The sequence below is a fragment of the Scyliorhinus torazame genome, chromosome 4 (assembly GCF_047496885.1).
Source record: "Scyliorhinus torazame isolate Kashiwa2021f chromosome 4, sScyTor2.1, whole genome shotgun sequence".
Taxonomy (NCBI): domain Eukaryota; kingdom Metazoa; phylum Chordata; class Chondrichthyes; order Carcharhiniformes; family Scyliorhinidae; genus Scyliorhinus; species Scyliorhinus torazame.
In genome coordinates, this window is record NC_092710.1 from 190088814 (window position 1) to 190104605 (window position 15792).

The 15792-nt window shown below is 44.2% G+C and overlaps 1 protein-coding gene across 1 annotated transcript in view; it reads left to right on the forward strand.

Annotated features, from left to right (window-relative positions):
- The first annotated feature begins 770 nt into the window (after nt 1-770).
- Nucleotides 771-15792, forward strand: part of msraa (methionine sulfoxide reductase Aa) — a 576857-nt gene continuing 561835 nt past the window's right edge. Inside the window, exon 1 of the mRNA XM_072499028.1 lies at nt 771-1005. Coding sequence (XP_072355129.1) covers nt 786-1005 — 220 coding nt within the window. The 5' untranslated portion in view covers nt 771-785. The remainder of the gene's footprint in view (nt 1006-15792) is intronic.

Genomic DNA, 15792 nt, shown 5'->3' on the forward strand with positions numbered 1-15792 from the left:
CATGTTGTGGTGATATGCATCACTGTTAATACATAAGTGGTTAATGTAAATACACTAAGACTAAGTAAACACTAGAGGAAGCACCAGAGACATCATGACATGTAGACATATATCTAATGAACACATAGAATAGGACACGACCAATGGGCAGTCAAGACACCTAGAGGTGACACTTCCACAAGGGGGCAACCTATATAAAAGGACAGGACACACATGCTCTTTCTCTTTTCCACAGACGACACTCAGAGAGACAGGGGCAGATCAGAGCATCACATCCATCGCATGGATTAGAGCAGACTGGTTAGTTAGATTGAGTTACTACAGTAAGATTAGCAGGAGAGTCGAACTCAACTAGGAGAATTGTTAACTGTTCAATAAATGTGTTAAACCTATCTCCAAGTCTGTATCTTCCTTTGTCAGAGCATACATCAGGGAAGCAGCTTATGTTCCATGAAGAAGCATAACACAACACATGTGACAATAATAAATCAAATCAAATCAGGGCAGAGGAATAATTTTCCAGGGGTGGATATGGCGGTGCTGAACGTGGTTTTGAGGAAATGGAGTGTGGCAGTTGTGCAAAGGGTGGGTAGCAGGAAAAAAGGTACAGGTCAGGAGTTCAAAAAAGGGAGCCAGAATTGGCAAATAGCAGGGGTGTTCCACATCACCACCTGTTGCTGCATAAAATAAGTTTCACAAAGTATTTTTTACTCTGAACCCGATTTGTTAATTAAAAAAACAAAGTATCCCTTCTGGAAAAAAATAGGTAACATCAAATAAAACCTATGCGGCTGCATGGCAGGAAGCGTGACATGTGTAAAGATTATTCAGGCCTCATTCTGGTTTGGAGCTGTGTTGAACTTTCTCACATGATTTTCTTTCGGGAGATGAGTATTTGGCAGCAGTTTCTACTCCTCAGAATAGGGCTTACAATGGCTACCCGAATAAGAATGCTATCTAACGACCGAGCCTGTCCCAGGAGGGCGGAAGCTGTGAAAGTTTCAGGTACTCTATTTAACTTTATTAGATTGTACGAGTTACTGTTTGGGGAGGGAGAGAAAACGAGAGAGTGAATGTCTCGCCCCTGCCCCTCCAAAGGGCCCGAGTGGAGAAGGGCGGTAACGTGTAAGTAGTCGGTGCCGAGGAGCAGCCCGTCTCTCTGTTTTTGTGTGGTGTGCAGTCGGAGCAGTATCTGCCGCAGCCTCTCCGCGGCTCGGCTGCCGCCCCGCAGGCCTTTGGAACTTCTCCCGGGGCTCGCGCTCACTCCTTCCGCAAGAGGTTCCAACACAACTCACTCTTGCGCAGCCGCCGACCAAGGGGCTCCCGGAGCTGGATGCTGCTCCTACTGTGTGTGGGCTCCAGCTCCCATCGTGACCCACTACTTCCTTCACTCGCCCATTCATCATCATCTCAACATCAAGTTCACTCCGTATCGACGAGCACGATCAGTTATGCCAGCTAATTCGACTTTATAGGTGGAAAAACATGTTTGGATTTTGATTTGTCTGATTGCGAAACACAATGCCATTTCTCTACCCCCCCCTCACAATACCTTGGGAGCAGACTGCTTAGCTTTAAAAATAAAATAAATTGCAACTATAACGTAAGAAACATGCAAAAATTCAATTGTGAAAGGAACCCATAAAATAACCAATTCAAGGACAAAGTGTTTGATCACTTTGCCCACTAGCTTGCATTTTCCATTTGTGCCCCAAATACTTTCTTTACACTTGTGTGAGACCTCCGAACTGCCTACCTGTCCTTGGACAATATTATGTCCCCTCTGAATGCGTCATTTCATTGGGATGGGAATAGTGCTAACTTTTTCAACATGTTTTGTATTTACGTTTAAAACTTAGAACGATAGCAGTAGTAGAATTTAAAAGGGTAGCCGCCCGAACAGGTGCCGGCATATGGCGACTAGGGGCTTTTCGCAGTAACTTCATACTTGTGACAATAAAAGGTTGTTGTATCATTTTTTGGGGTAAACATCACTCCACTTTATTCTTCTCTCCTGATTCTGTGGTACTTTGCCCAAATGGCCACAACTGAAACCCCAAAAGAGATGCATGTGCACTCATGAAGACCTTCTTATTGCACAGAAACTTGGTTAACACAACAGTTCTTCTGGAGATTCATCCAAGTCTGCTCCAAGCACGTTTGGATGGCACAGTGGTTAGCACTGCTGCCTCAGAGAGCCAGGAACCCAGGTACAGTCACAGCCTCAAGTGACTGTAGAGTTTGCACGTTCTCCCTGTATCTGTGTGGGTTTCTGGCTTCCCACAATCCAAAGATGTGTAGATCAGGTGGATTGGTTATGCTAAATTGTCCCTTAGTGTCCAAAGGTTATTTGGGATCAATTTCTTTTCTACTTTAAACATGTTTTCTCATTTTGGTTGCGCATCAGTCTGAAAGGCTCATTGCACTTGAAATCAGCATTCTTCTGTGCTGCACTATTGCCAGCTTGTTGCTGATCAGCACTATTCACTGGTTTGTATCTTTACCCTTAAACTAGCTGGATAGTATCTGATAATCGCCTCCGGTTTCAATTTGCGATCTGTACAATAATGTGGGGATACTGTCATTTTTTTTGGGGGGGGGGGGTGAAGGGTATGCTTCCTTTTGCAACTTGAACAATAAAAGTATGTTTATCGCCTGCCCTGTCTGCACTCTATACCTTTCTCAGGCTGTCCTACAATGCAATTAATTCCTCAGATTTGCATTTCATTCAGTGGCTCTTTGTCAAAACCTAACAACATCTTTGAAGCAATGCTGCAATCCACTTCTCCACTTTCAGAGCCTTTAGCACAAAAGTTATCAAAGTATCTCTGATGCAGCACTGAGGTTATACTGTATTATGGGGTGATGCACTACCAAAGGTAACACCTTTCAGATGAGACATTAAACAAAAGCCCGATCAGCTCTCTCAGGCAAACATAAAACATCTCAAAGCACCATTTTGAAGAAGGGCATGAGGAGTTACCCTCGGTGCCCTGCCAATATTTATCCCCTAATCCAAGTCACAAAAACAGATTATTTAGTCTTTTATGATATTGCTGTTTGTGGAAGCTAGCTGTGTGAAAATTGGTTGTCATATTTCCTGCATTACAATAGGGGGGCTACACTCAAAAATACTTAATTGGCTGCAAAGCTCAATGGGACATACTGAGCTTGTGAAAGTCACTAAATGAACACAAGCTTTTCTTTCATTAGCAGTGCCAGGATTTCTTTCTACTTTCGTAGAATACTTATAGGAAATAAATATTTAAAGTAGGCTACTAATGACCACTGGCAGAGGGCAGACACCTTTTGGGTTTCTGTTGGTCAAAATTATAAATTGGCGGATCAAATGATGTGAGTGCGGGAGTAGCTGCGTTTCGCACGTTCCGGCTCTGCTCATCTTTCTGCTCATCTTTCAATCTTTGTTTTTACCCTTGTGCATATCTCTTTTTTTCTGTCTTTTTCGGTTTATATGGCTTTTACTATATGCCAATGTTTGTTGGTCAATGTTTTAGCACTTTTAAGTCGTGACAAGATACTTTAATCCTCGTTGATTCATGGCGGCTGGAGAGAGTTGGGGTTGGGCCTGGTCCTTGATAGCTGCCTTTGAGAGCTATCTCATCTTGACGATACGGTGTACACTGACAGATGAGGGCTGCTAGTGACAAAGGTGAGTCATCCGATAGTCTTGACTCTGCGGTGCAGGATGTTAAAGCCCAATTTTAGGAGTTGCGAGGTGTCTTTGTGAAGGTAGTGGTGGCACAAGAGGAGGTTCTTGTAGCAGAGAGAGCATGGTCTCTGGTGGAAGCCTGCCCCCACATTGATGGCTTCCAGTCGCAAGGCCTGTCGTCCATCTTAAGGGGTTCAGTTTCGGACCAAGGGTAACCAACGAGGAACCCGGTTGTGCCTATTGTCTTTGGTGAGGTGGCGGAGAATTCCTAGCTGAGTTTGAGATCCGGCTGCTATGTTTCACAAATCTCGATCTGGAGGCCAGGCAGCTCAAATTCGATGGAGGCGTAGGGTTGGGTTGGCCTTCCAGCTCTGGGCCTGTGTGGTCTTGTTTTTGTTGTCAGTCAAGAGGGGGTGAGGTCTCCTGAGCCAGTGGGGCTGTCCCCCTTCTGCTGGAGCCTAGGTAGTTGATTGCCTGAGTTCGGTCGTGTTGGCATATTGGAAGTAATGAGGTTCCGATTGTTGGAATCCTTGGAAGATCCTGAAGAGTGCTCTCCATTTCAGGTCCTGCTTTATCCTGGATGTCTACTTTCTTCATGTGCCAATGGAGTGGTATTTATCATAAAGACTGCCTCATTCCTCAGTTGTTATCCTGGACTTTACTCCTTGATAATTATATTGTTGTGGTCAGGGGCTGTTTAGCACAGGGCTAAATCTCTGGCTTTGAAAGCAGACCAAGGCAGGCCAGCAGCACGGTTCAATTCCTGTAACAGCCTCTCCGAACAGGCGCCGGAATGTGGTGACTAGGGGCTTTTCACAGTAACTTCATTGAAGCCTACTTGTGACAATAAGCGATTTAAAAAAAATGTTGTCAGTTTATCTGTTTGCAGGGAAGTAAATATTTTGAATGTAATGTCCTGCACAGTTATCCATCCTGATTTAACAACGTTTTTTCATGTTAAGCTGAATATTGATTTTGGAATTGTGCACAGTTTCTTTATCCTAACATATCCTTGGGGGGAGCATGAGGAGAGCCGGAGTGGGATGAGCGAGGGAGGAGGATGTGGGTGGTAAGGTTAATTTTGTCTTTGCTACGTCAGTTATTTTAAACTTGTTTGTGCCTTTTCATCTTCAGGCCCAAGATAATCCTGTTGAGGACTGGGGTTTGTTGGACTCCCCTTTTGCAGGAGTCGGTGGTTTCTCCTGATCTCGATATGGGTTTCCCTCTTTGACTGTTTCTTTTTTTAAATTTAGAATACCCAATTCATTTTTTCCAATTAAGGGGCAATTTAGCGTGGCCAATCCACCTACCCTGCATATCTTTGGGTTGTGGGGGCGAAACCCATGCAAACATGGGGAGAATGTGCAAACTCCACACGGACAGTGACTCACAGCCGGGATTGAACCTGGGACCTCGGCGCAGTGAGGCAGCTGGGCTAACACACTGTGCCACCGTGCTGCCCCTCCCTCTTTTACTGTTATTGGTGTCTGTGAAGGTTGCCTGTGGTGATGTTGGATGGTGAGTTTTGATGTCATGGACACTCAGATTCGATTCTGACCTATGTTAGCTTTAGGGTGACCTAATCCTTTTTTTGCGTGGTCCTGGTTGTGGAGTATAGGGAGGGGGAGTGGGCGGTGGCCCTCCCTCGCTCCCTCCCTCCCTCCCTCCCTCCCAGGGGGCTTCCCAGTTTGGGAGTTGCTCTGACAGTTTTCCTGCCCCCCCCCCCCCCCCCCCCCCCCCGCCCATTTTATGATTGGGAGCACAATATCCTCTTGTCCTCTGAGGTGGGGGTACTGGTGCTGGTTCTGGTGCTGGTTCTCCTTTGACCTGTGTCTTGGAGACGGGATTTTCGAAGTTTGGATTCTTACTTTTGGCTCTTGTTCTTGCTCGCTTTTTACTTCTAGAGGATACCCTAGGTTGAGTATTAAGGTTTGGTTATGCCTGGTCATCTCTTTGTCTTTACTTTGTTATTTTGCCTTCTGGAAGATATAGGATGGCTGCCTGTTCCGGAGTCTGGATGTGGAGAAGAGTTGAAATTGCACTGTAAGAGTTAGTCTATGTCCCCTCAGCACAGGGTTCTCAGGGTATTGTTTTCTTCCTCTGTCATTTTGTTTTGTAGCTATGAGTGAGATGTAGGTCTATAATGTTGCCTGTATCTGTTTGGGTGCAGACTGCTCATTAATCCCTGGAAGGAACTCGTTGGGGATTTTTAAAAAAAAAAGTGTTTTCATTCAGGGTTCATCATAGATGATAAAATGAATGACAAAGAACAAAGAACAAAGAAATGTACAGCACAGGAACAGGCCCTTCGGCCCTCCAAGCCCGTGCCCGACCCTGAATGAAAACACTTTAAAAAAAAAAAAAATCCCCAACGAGTTCCTTCCAGGGATTAATGAGCAGTCTGCACCCAAACAGGGTAAACTGTACAAGACAAAGGCAATTGTGAACATACATTGAAAAATAAGAGAAGTGAAATAATAAAGTAATAAAGAATAGAACAATAAAAAAAGGAAAAATTGTGTGTAAATATATTGGTTGTTTTTCGCTATTTACATCAGTTGTGACTTCTTATTTTGCATTCTCCAGTGGCTGCTTATTCCCAACCGGGTCCCGCACTTTCCTCCCCCTCCTCTTTACTTCTCGACCCCCCCCCCCCCTAGCTGTGCCCTCTTTCCTCTTCAGTTCCTGTATTTTGTTCCTGCGTGATTAGCATGATGCTGTGTATTTTGTTGTTTGCTTGCTGACCTTGGTTGGGTTCTATGTTTCATTGTTCCCTCCCCACCCTCCCCCTACTCCTTTCATTGACATATGTTATTGTGCTGTGTTTTTTTTTCAGTTCACTCTGGTTTACTGGCTGCAAGCAGGTCTTGGAACAACTGAGTGAATGGTCCCACGTTTTGTGGAAGACTTCCGACCCCCGGATGGCGAATTTGTTTTTCTCCATCTGGAGAAATTGCGAAAGGTCCACCAGCCAGTTTGCAGCTTTGGGTGGTGCTGCCAATCGCCAGCTGAGCTGGATTCTCCGGCAGGCAGTTAGGGAGGCCAGGCAAGAGCATCGGCCCTCCTCCCCATGAATAGCTCTGGCTGTTTTGAGACCCCAAAGACTGCCGCTCTTGGGCATGGCTCCACCTTCAATCCCACCACCTTAGACATTGCCTCGAAGAAGGCTGTCCAGAACCCAATGAGTCTTGGGTAAGACCAGAACATGTGGGCGTCGTTGGCCACCATTCGCATTTATCCTCCACCTCTGGGAAGAACCTGTTCATTTGGGTTCTATTTAAGTGGGCTCTTTGAACCACTTGAAGCTGCATGAGGCTTAGTTTTGCACAAGTGGAGGTGGAATTGACCCTGTGCTGTGCTTCGCTTCGAGTCCCCACCCTATTTCAAACCCCAAGTCCTCCTCCCATTTTTCTCTTGTCTCGTCCAGTTGTGTGTTTATCATTCCCCGTAGTCGGCCACACATGTCGCCGCAGTTCCCCTCCCATAAGATGTCCTCGTCCAGTAGGTCCTCTAACGATGACTGTTGGGGTGGTCGTGGGTATGTCCTCTTTTCTCTATGCAAGTAGTTTTTGACCTGCATGTATCTTAGTTGATTCCCCCCTGTCAGCTGGAACTGCTCTGTTAGTTCCTCGAGTTTTGTCAACCTAGTTCCTTGAGTGTTGTCAGTCTATGTTGGGGATTTTGACCCTGATTCATCCGGTCTGATTTGTTCCCAATAATATAATGACTATTATTTTGTGTTGTACATTGACACTTGTAGCTATATTTTTGCACTTTCTGCTTTTGTTTGTTTGATACAATTTGGTAAAATTTGAAAATCCCAATAAATACTACATTAAAGAAAACTTTTAATTATTGAATTGAAAGAAGTGTCTAAATTAACAATGCTAGTCGATTTCCTGAGCATCTGGTGCATCTGTCATAATTTGAAGTGTTGTATATGCCAAGTTGCTGTCACGTTTGCATCTGATTGGTTTAATCAGCAATGATGAAGATGCTGAAACACGTACAATGCTAACAGTTGGGAAGTGTCATCCACATAAAACCACGACAACAAAAAGAAGCAACCAATTACTCCAACCATTTTGTCCCAATGCGTTCTTGGATAGGAGACTGCACAGCTTTTTAAAGAGGATACAATTAATTAACTTAACCCTACAAAAAACGTTACTGAGCGTTTTGGGTAGAAATACTTTTCTATCGACATTAGCAGATAAAAATGGTGTTATTCATTAAGAGCGACTAAATAAGAGGTTATGGTGTCGTGGGCAAACATTTTGGTGTGATGAACTGGGAGAGTGGTGCATATCGCCAGTGAAAAAACTCAGAAAGGTTTGCTCTTTCCCAGGGCCGGTGCAGACTCAATGGGCTGAATGGCCTCCTTCTGCACTGTAAATTCTATGATTTCAAGAGATTTTCTCAGAAATAGTGAAATAGGTGGCTCTTAAAGGATTCCCACAAAGTAAATAGTGTTTCAGCACTTCCGGTTACACTTGCAACATATGTAATTGACATTGTATATTTCAAAACATGATTGTCAATACTGTAGCCACTGGAATAACCCAAGATATAGAAAATTTTCAACTGAAAAAGGAAGAGTTATGAAGAATTTTGAACTGCAAAGCACAAGCATTGTGATGGACAATTTATTCCTCAATTAGATAAACTCTGCTTGCTGCACTGAGTAATGGTCTGGAACTGGAAGTGGTCTCTGGGTTTATGTCTGCAATTAACAAATGATTGTTTTGGGTATTAAGACAATTGTGCAATGTGTTTAGAATGAATTCTGTTATTCTGCACATTTCTATTATGGAGATTTGTTTAGTAATACATACTTGTCTGCAAAACATATTTTTTTCCTCCTCCTTGTTTCTCTGTGTTATGCATCATTGCATATACACAAGAGGACAGAACGTTCATCACTCCTCCTCTTTCCACCCCATCACCCGCCCAAACTCCTTTTCAGTAGTGTTCTGCAACTATCTCCTGGGAAATATTTTAAAATAATGTGTCTCTTTGAAAGGTCTAGCTGATATCTGGAAACTGAAATGGGAATATACAGACCTAGACCTAGAATATTTTTCCAGCAAGGAGAATCTCTTGTTGCTACCACAGTGTGTCTTAACCCGTATATGGTGGACAAATAACTGCAAGTCTATTTGTTTAAATCAATCAATATTTATTTGCATGCATTCATGTTATTGTTACACAGTCACACTCTCAACATAAGTTACGCCACAGAGTACTACAAGTTCATACAAGACCTTAACTTAACTTCAGAGTGACTAGCAAGTACCAGACAGATATTGGCCCTTATCTGTGTGCTGAATCCTGTAGTCCTCAATATTCGGTCCTTGGTCTGGTCTGTTCCTGGTCTTCCTTCTGTTGGTTGGGTGGTGGTCTTTCTCGAGTTGGCTGGTGAAGGTCACCGTTGTTCCGTTGCTGCTGAGAGAGCGAGTGTAGAGTGGCGCAGTACCTTTTATCCTTCTTGATTTCGCACCCTTTTGGGCGGTCTGTGGGATGCTACCAATCAATTGGTCAGGGTTCGATCACCCTGATCGATCAAATCTAATCAGGGCCTGCCACCTTGATTGCAGGGCGTGTACTCACCAGCCATATCCGTAGGTGCCTGAGGCACGTAAGCCCTTTCAAATAAGGAATCCAAGTGTCATTGTCTCTGGTAGATGGGTGTAATTGACATGCTAGTCCTATTGCCCCTGTGATGTTCTGGAGATGGCCTTTTTCCTGTGTATTGCTAGAGTCTGGGCTGCAGTTTATTTGTTAGTGTTTATTTGAGCTGCAGCCTGCTTGTCCTCTAACTTGGTAAATTCTCCCAGCATCCTTTACAGGATGCCATTTTAGATGGCCGTTTGGCCACACTCTTGCTATTTTGTCTACATGAGTATTTAAGTGTGCAGAGAAAAGGTAACTCTGGTTGAAGAACTGGCACTAGCATGGGTGCCCTGGACTAAATGGCTACCTTGAATGCTGTAAGTTCTATAATAGCAGTCGATGCTTGTATACCTTCATTGCCAACCTTGTCATGTTCCCGATCAGTAAGGACTCTTTGCTTATTGGTAGTCCACTGTCATTGGTAGTCCACTGTTGGGGGGAAAATACCATTTATTTAACAGTAGGTGTGGTAACTATTATGTGATCTTCAGATCCTTGGTTTTTGTTGGCTTTACCTGTACAGTTGTTAAGTCACTAATAGTATTACACTCAGCATATTGCCAATACTGCAGAAAAAGTAGTCCATTTAATTTATAATATAAAGATTATTTTTAATGTACCCAGATTCAGTGTCAAATTGTTAACTGGATTTAAGACTTGGGATTTTACTAATATTTATAAATTGTTGCAGCTTGGCTCTTGCAGCTCATGATGCCAACTGTATAATCTGACAGTGTTAGAGTTTTAAAAATGACTAACCATTTTATCGTACTAATTGCTCTCTCATTACATCTTTCTTTGTTTTGAGTTTCTGCTTATATTTGTGTTGTATTTTCCCTCTGTCTTTCTGTTTCTGTCTCTTTCTCTGTCCCTGCTGCTTCTCTTTTTAACTTTCTCTATCATCTTTTGTTTCTCTTTTCTTCCAGTTGGGAGATGATGGTGACCATCAGCGTCTGTCGGCTTCATTTAGGATGTGGGTTACTGGGGAGATGTGGCCCTCAAAGGCTTCCTTCTACCCCCAGCTCCATAAGTTACTCCTCTCTACTTTCCTTTCCCTATCCATGCTTCCCCTTGCTCCTAACAGGTATTGGCCTTCTCACAAATTTTGAAAACAAACCAGGTTCTTTGAGGGAAGCAGATAGAAAAAGAAAGGGAGAATTCTGGTTGAGGGTCAGCAGGCATTTGGTTTCTTGCTTATCCTTCTCCACTATCTCTTGTGTCTCCTATCAAACATTCTGCCATCATTCACCTCACCCCTATACCTGCTGTTTCCATTTCCATGGCAATTGTTACCCACAGGATTACATAGCAAGAGATAGTTTGCCTTAGAATTTACAGTTGTCAGGGAGGGTAATAGAGGTGGGTTGCCTCACATCCTTTAAAAAGTATCTGGATGAGCACTTGGCATGCCATAACATTCAAGGCTATGGGCCAAGTGCTGGCAAATGGGCTTAGGTCGGCAGGTAGGTTAAGTGTTTTTCATTGTCGGTGCAGACTCGATGGTCTAAAGGACCTCTTCTGCACTATTATTCTGTGATTCATTTTTCCTTGAGTAGCTTTGTTAATATTATCTGGAATATTTCTGTGTTCAAAGTACATTTACCAAAATAGTTTTACATTAAAGTTTGAGTGATCCTCTGTGACAGGCATAATGAATGTATAATGCGTTTTTTGTGGCAGTATTTAGCGCCACATATTTTGGTCTATAACAATGAATATGTAAAGTGTTCTCAGTTCTGTGAAAGGGGCTCTGTGATATTAATATTACAATTTTCAAAAATATTTTAAATGTATTGGCTTTAATGTACTTTATTCACTTTAATTGTGAATGTTTTGAAATAATTATTGTCCCTATATGACCCCAATTAGCTCATGGAGATTGCAGCCAATTATTACAAGTTGTTATATCAACTTTTGAATGTGGAGATGACGTTTTGTGCAAAATCTGGCAAGTATAATGGGTGGAAAATAAATGTTAGTGATGAATTTGCTGCAGTTTTACCTTGAACTATATTTACGTTGCAAAATATATTAAAATGAAAAGGAGAAGTGTGTGGTATAGGAAGTATGGGACAATAAGAATTTCAAAGTAAATTGTCCTACTTCGAAGGAAAATAACTTAATTCTTTTCCTTTAGAGCTATTGAAATAGATTATCTAAGCCATTATCTATTCAATAAAATAATAGAATGTTGACAAGTCCCTGGGTGGGGGGAGAGGGGGGGGGGGGGGGAGGCAGGGGATGGGGAAGGAGGTTCATCGTTTAGTTTCTTACGTTTATCACTGAAACTAGAAATGCGAGTGCTATTGGACATACCCCCCTGGAGGTGGGGTGGACGTTGTGTATGTAACCACAGTTTCCACTATCCATTCAGCAAAGTTATGGTAGTGGAGTCGGAGCAGCTGCAAGGAAACACCTGGTCATTATCTTCTAACTATTGCCAACTTATTCAATTTCTCCTTCATATTGTTATCGAGTAACCCTTTGTCATTATGACAAGTCAAGCATCTTGCACAAGTTGCCATAAGTTGCCACAAGACCAGTATAACATAAATATTGTATTTAGGGATAGTTGAATGACTGGTTGCCTCTTGTAGTGCTTGTGTGATACTTGAAGTAGGTGAAGATTACGTTCCCTATGACCAAAAGCTATAGCCTTCCGGTTTTCTGCCCCTTGCAGAGTGGGCTTGGATCGCGAGTACCCACTGCAACTTTATTTCTCTCTGAGCCACTCTGGAAGAGGATATTATCACCAAGCTGCATTCAAGCCGGACTCAGTTCAGATCAAGTAACTAGATTCATTGATAGAAATGTAAATGAAATTCAGTAAGTATAGCACATGCATAGGAACAGGAGTAGTCCATTCAACCTCTTGAGCTTGTTTCACCATTCAATTAAATCATGGCTGATCGATACCAAAACTCCATTTGCCCATCTTTGTTTCCGATTCCATGATACCCTTGCCGAACAAATATTTATTGATCTTACTCTTGAAACTATTAGTCGATCCAGCATCCACATCCTAGAATTCTGATCTTTACAACCCTTTATATGAAAACAGCTTCCTGACTTCTCTCTCAATGCACAGTCTTAAATAAAACTGGTAAAGGCCTGAAAATCTACTGGGGTTCTCCTGTTTGTCTCCCATAACTTTGGCGAGCGATTGATGAGACCTCCAGGGAAATATTGTGAACTGCAGTTTTTGGATCATTTTGTCTTGTTTCAGTTCTTGACTCTGCTTTTAAAAAAAAAAAATATACTTATTGAGATTTTACGTTTTTAGAGAATAACTCAACAAAGTTACAAAATAACACTCTGCCACAAGCATGGAGACAAAAATGGCTTGACCTACGCGCGTACAGAATGGAACAGGAGAACGACATCACAACTGGTTTAATACAATCATTAGACAAAACTAGATACTGATTTCGCCCCACCAGAGATGAGGGAGAAATAGGATCATGAAACATGACAAAGTGGTGGATACCCTCCCATGCCACACAAGCCCGCAATCATGAGAAATCAAGATAAACTCCCCATGTCATGATCTTGAATGTGATGACATGCCAAGTGCTCATCCAAGGGTGTGAGGAAACCCACCTCTACTACCCTCCCAGGCAGTGCATTCCAGAGCATCACTACCCTCTGGGTAAAAAGGTTTTCGCTCACGTTTTCCCCACTGTCCCGCAAACCTCCTGACCCTCGCCCCAAACTTGTGTCCCCTCGTGACTGACCCTTCCTTCAACTAAGAGGAACAGCTGTTCCCTATCCACCCTGTCCATGCCCCTCATAATTTTGTACACCTCGATCAGGTCGCGCCTCTGCTCCAGTGAAAACAATCAAAGCCTATCCAACCTCTCTTCATAACTTAAATATTCTATCCCAGGCAACATCCTGGTGAATCTCCTCTTTACCCCCTCCAGTGCAATCACATCTTTCCTATAATGTGGTGACCAGAAATACACACCGTACTCCAGCTGTGGCCTCATCAAAGTTCTATACAACTCCAACATGACCTCCCTGCTTTTGTAACACATGCTTTGATTGATAAAGGTAAGTGTCCCGTATGCCTTTTTCACCATCGTATTAACCTGGCCTTTTGCCTTCAGAGATCTATGGACAAACACGCCAAGGTCCCTTTGTTCCTCGGAACTCCCCAGTATCAGGCCGTTCATTGAATACTTCTTTGTCACATTACTCCTTCCAAAGTGTATCACCTCGCACTTTTCAGAGTTAACTTCCACGTGCCACTTATCTGCCCATTTTTAAAAAAATATATATTTTATTGACATTTTTCAAACAGAGATTTTCCATTTTTACAACATAATAAAGGAATATGCATTAAACGTTATTTAAATAATATATTAAACTAACAACAAATGAAAAAAGAGATAAACAAAAAGCAAATATCAACAACTGGCAAAAAACAAAAATACAGGATAATCCCCCCCCCCCCCCCCGGGTTGCTGCTGCTGTCCTTTCTGTTTTTCCATTATCGTTCCGCGAGATAGTCAAGGAACGGTTGCCACCGCCTGGTGAACCCCTGAGCCGATCCTCTTAACGCATATTTTATTCGCTCCAGTCTTATGAACCCTGCCATGTCGTTTATCCAGGCCTCCAAGCCCGGGGGCTTCGCTTCTGTCCACATAAGTAGAATCCTACGCCGGGCTACGAGGGACGCAAAGGCCACGACGTCGGCCTCTTTCGCCTCCTGCACTCTCGGTTCTTCTGCAACCCCAAATATAGCTAACCCCCAGCTTGGTTTGACCCGGACCCCCACCACCTTTGAGACCACTCTTGCCACACCCTCCCAGAACTCATGCAGTGCCGGACACGACCAGAATATGTGGGTGTGGTTCGCCGAGCTTCCCGAGCACCTCCCACACCTATCCTCCACCCCAAAAAACCTGCTCAGTCTTGCTCCCGCCCTGTGTAGAACCTTAAATTGAATCAGGCTAAGCCTGGCACATGAGGACGAGGAATTTACCCTGCTTGGGGCATCTGCCCACAGCCTCTCCTCAATCTCTTCCCCCAGCTCCTCCTCCCATTTTCCCTTCAGCTCCTCTACCATCGTCTCCCCCTCGTCTCTCATCTCCCTGTATATTTCCGACACTTTACCTTCTCCAACCCATGCCCCCAAAATCACTCTATCCTGGATCCCTTGCTTCGGGAGTTGCGGAAATTCCCTCACCTGTTGCCTCGTAAATGCCCTCACTTGCATGTATCGGAAAGCATTCCCTGGTGGCAACTTATATTTTTCTTCCAATGCTCCCAAACTCGCAAACGTCCCGTCCACAAACAGGTCCTTCAGCTTCCTAATTCCTGCTCGCTGCCAACATTGAAATCCCCCATCTATCCTCCCCGGGACGAACCTGTGGTTATTCCTTATCGGGGACCACACCGAGGCACCCGTCACTCCCCTGTGTCGTCTCCACTGCCCCCAGATCTTCAAGGTCGCCACCACCACTGGGTTTGTGGTGTACCTTTTCGGGGAGAACGGTAGCAGTGCCGTCGCCAGCGCTTTCAGGCTTGTTCCCTTACAGGACGCCATCTCCAGCCTTTTCCACGCCGCACCTTCCTCTTCCCTCATCCACTTACGGACCATCGACACATTGGCGGCCCAATAGTAATCACTCAGACTCGGCAATGCCAATCCCCCTCTGTCCCTACTGCGCTGCAGGAACCCCCTCTTTACCCTCGGGGTCTTTCCCGCCCATACAAAGCTCATAATGCTCCTATCTATTTTTTAAAAAAAGGCCTTAGTAATCAGGATGGGGAGGCACTGAAACACGAAAAGAAACCTCAGGAGGACCACCATCTTGACCGCCTGTACTCTGCCCGCCAATGACAGGGGCACCATATCCCACCTCTTAAAGTCCTCCTCCATCTGCTCTACCAGTCGCGTCAGGTTAAGTTTGTGTAGGGTTCCCCAGTTCCTGGCCACCTGAATCCCCAGGTATCGAAAATTCCCTGTCACTCTCCTCAGCGGCAAAGCATCTATCCCCCTGCCCTGTTCCCCGGGGTGCATCACAAAAAGTTCGCTCTTTCCCATATTTAATTTATATCCCGAGAACTCTCCAAACTCCCTGAGTATCTGCATTACCTCTGGCATCCCCTCTACTGGGTCCGCCACATATAGCAGTAAATCATCTGCATATCGTGACACTCGATGTTCCTCTCCCCCTCTAAGCACCCCCCTCCACTTCTTAGAGTCCCTCAGCGCTATGGCCAATGGCTCAATTGCCAACGCGAACAGTAACAGGGACAGGGGGCACCCCTGTCTTGTACCCCTATGTAATCGGAAGTACCCCGATCTTTGCCTATTTGTAACAACGCTTGCCACCGGGGTCCCGTATAGGAGTCTGACCCATCGAATGAACCCCTCCCTGAACCCAAATCTCTTCAGCACCTCCCACAAATAGTCCCACTCCACTCTATCGAATGCCTTC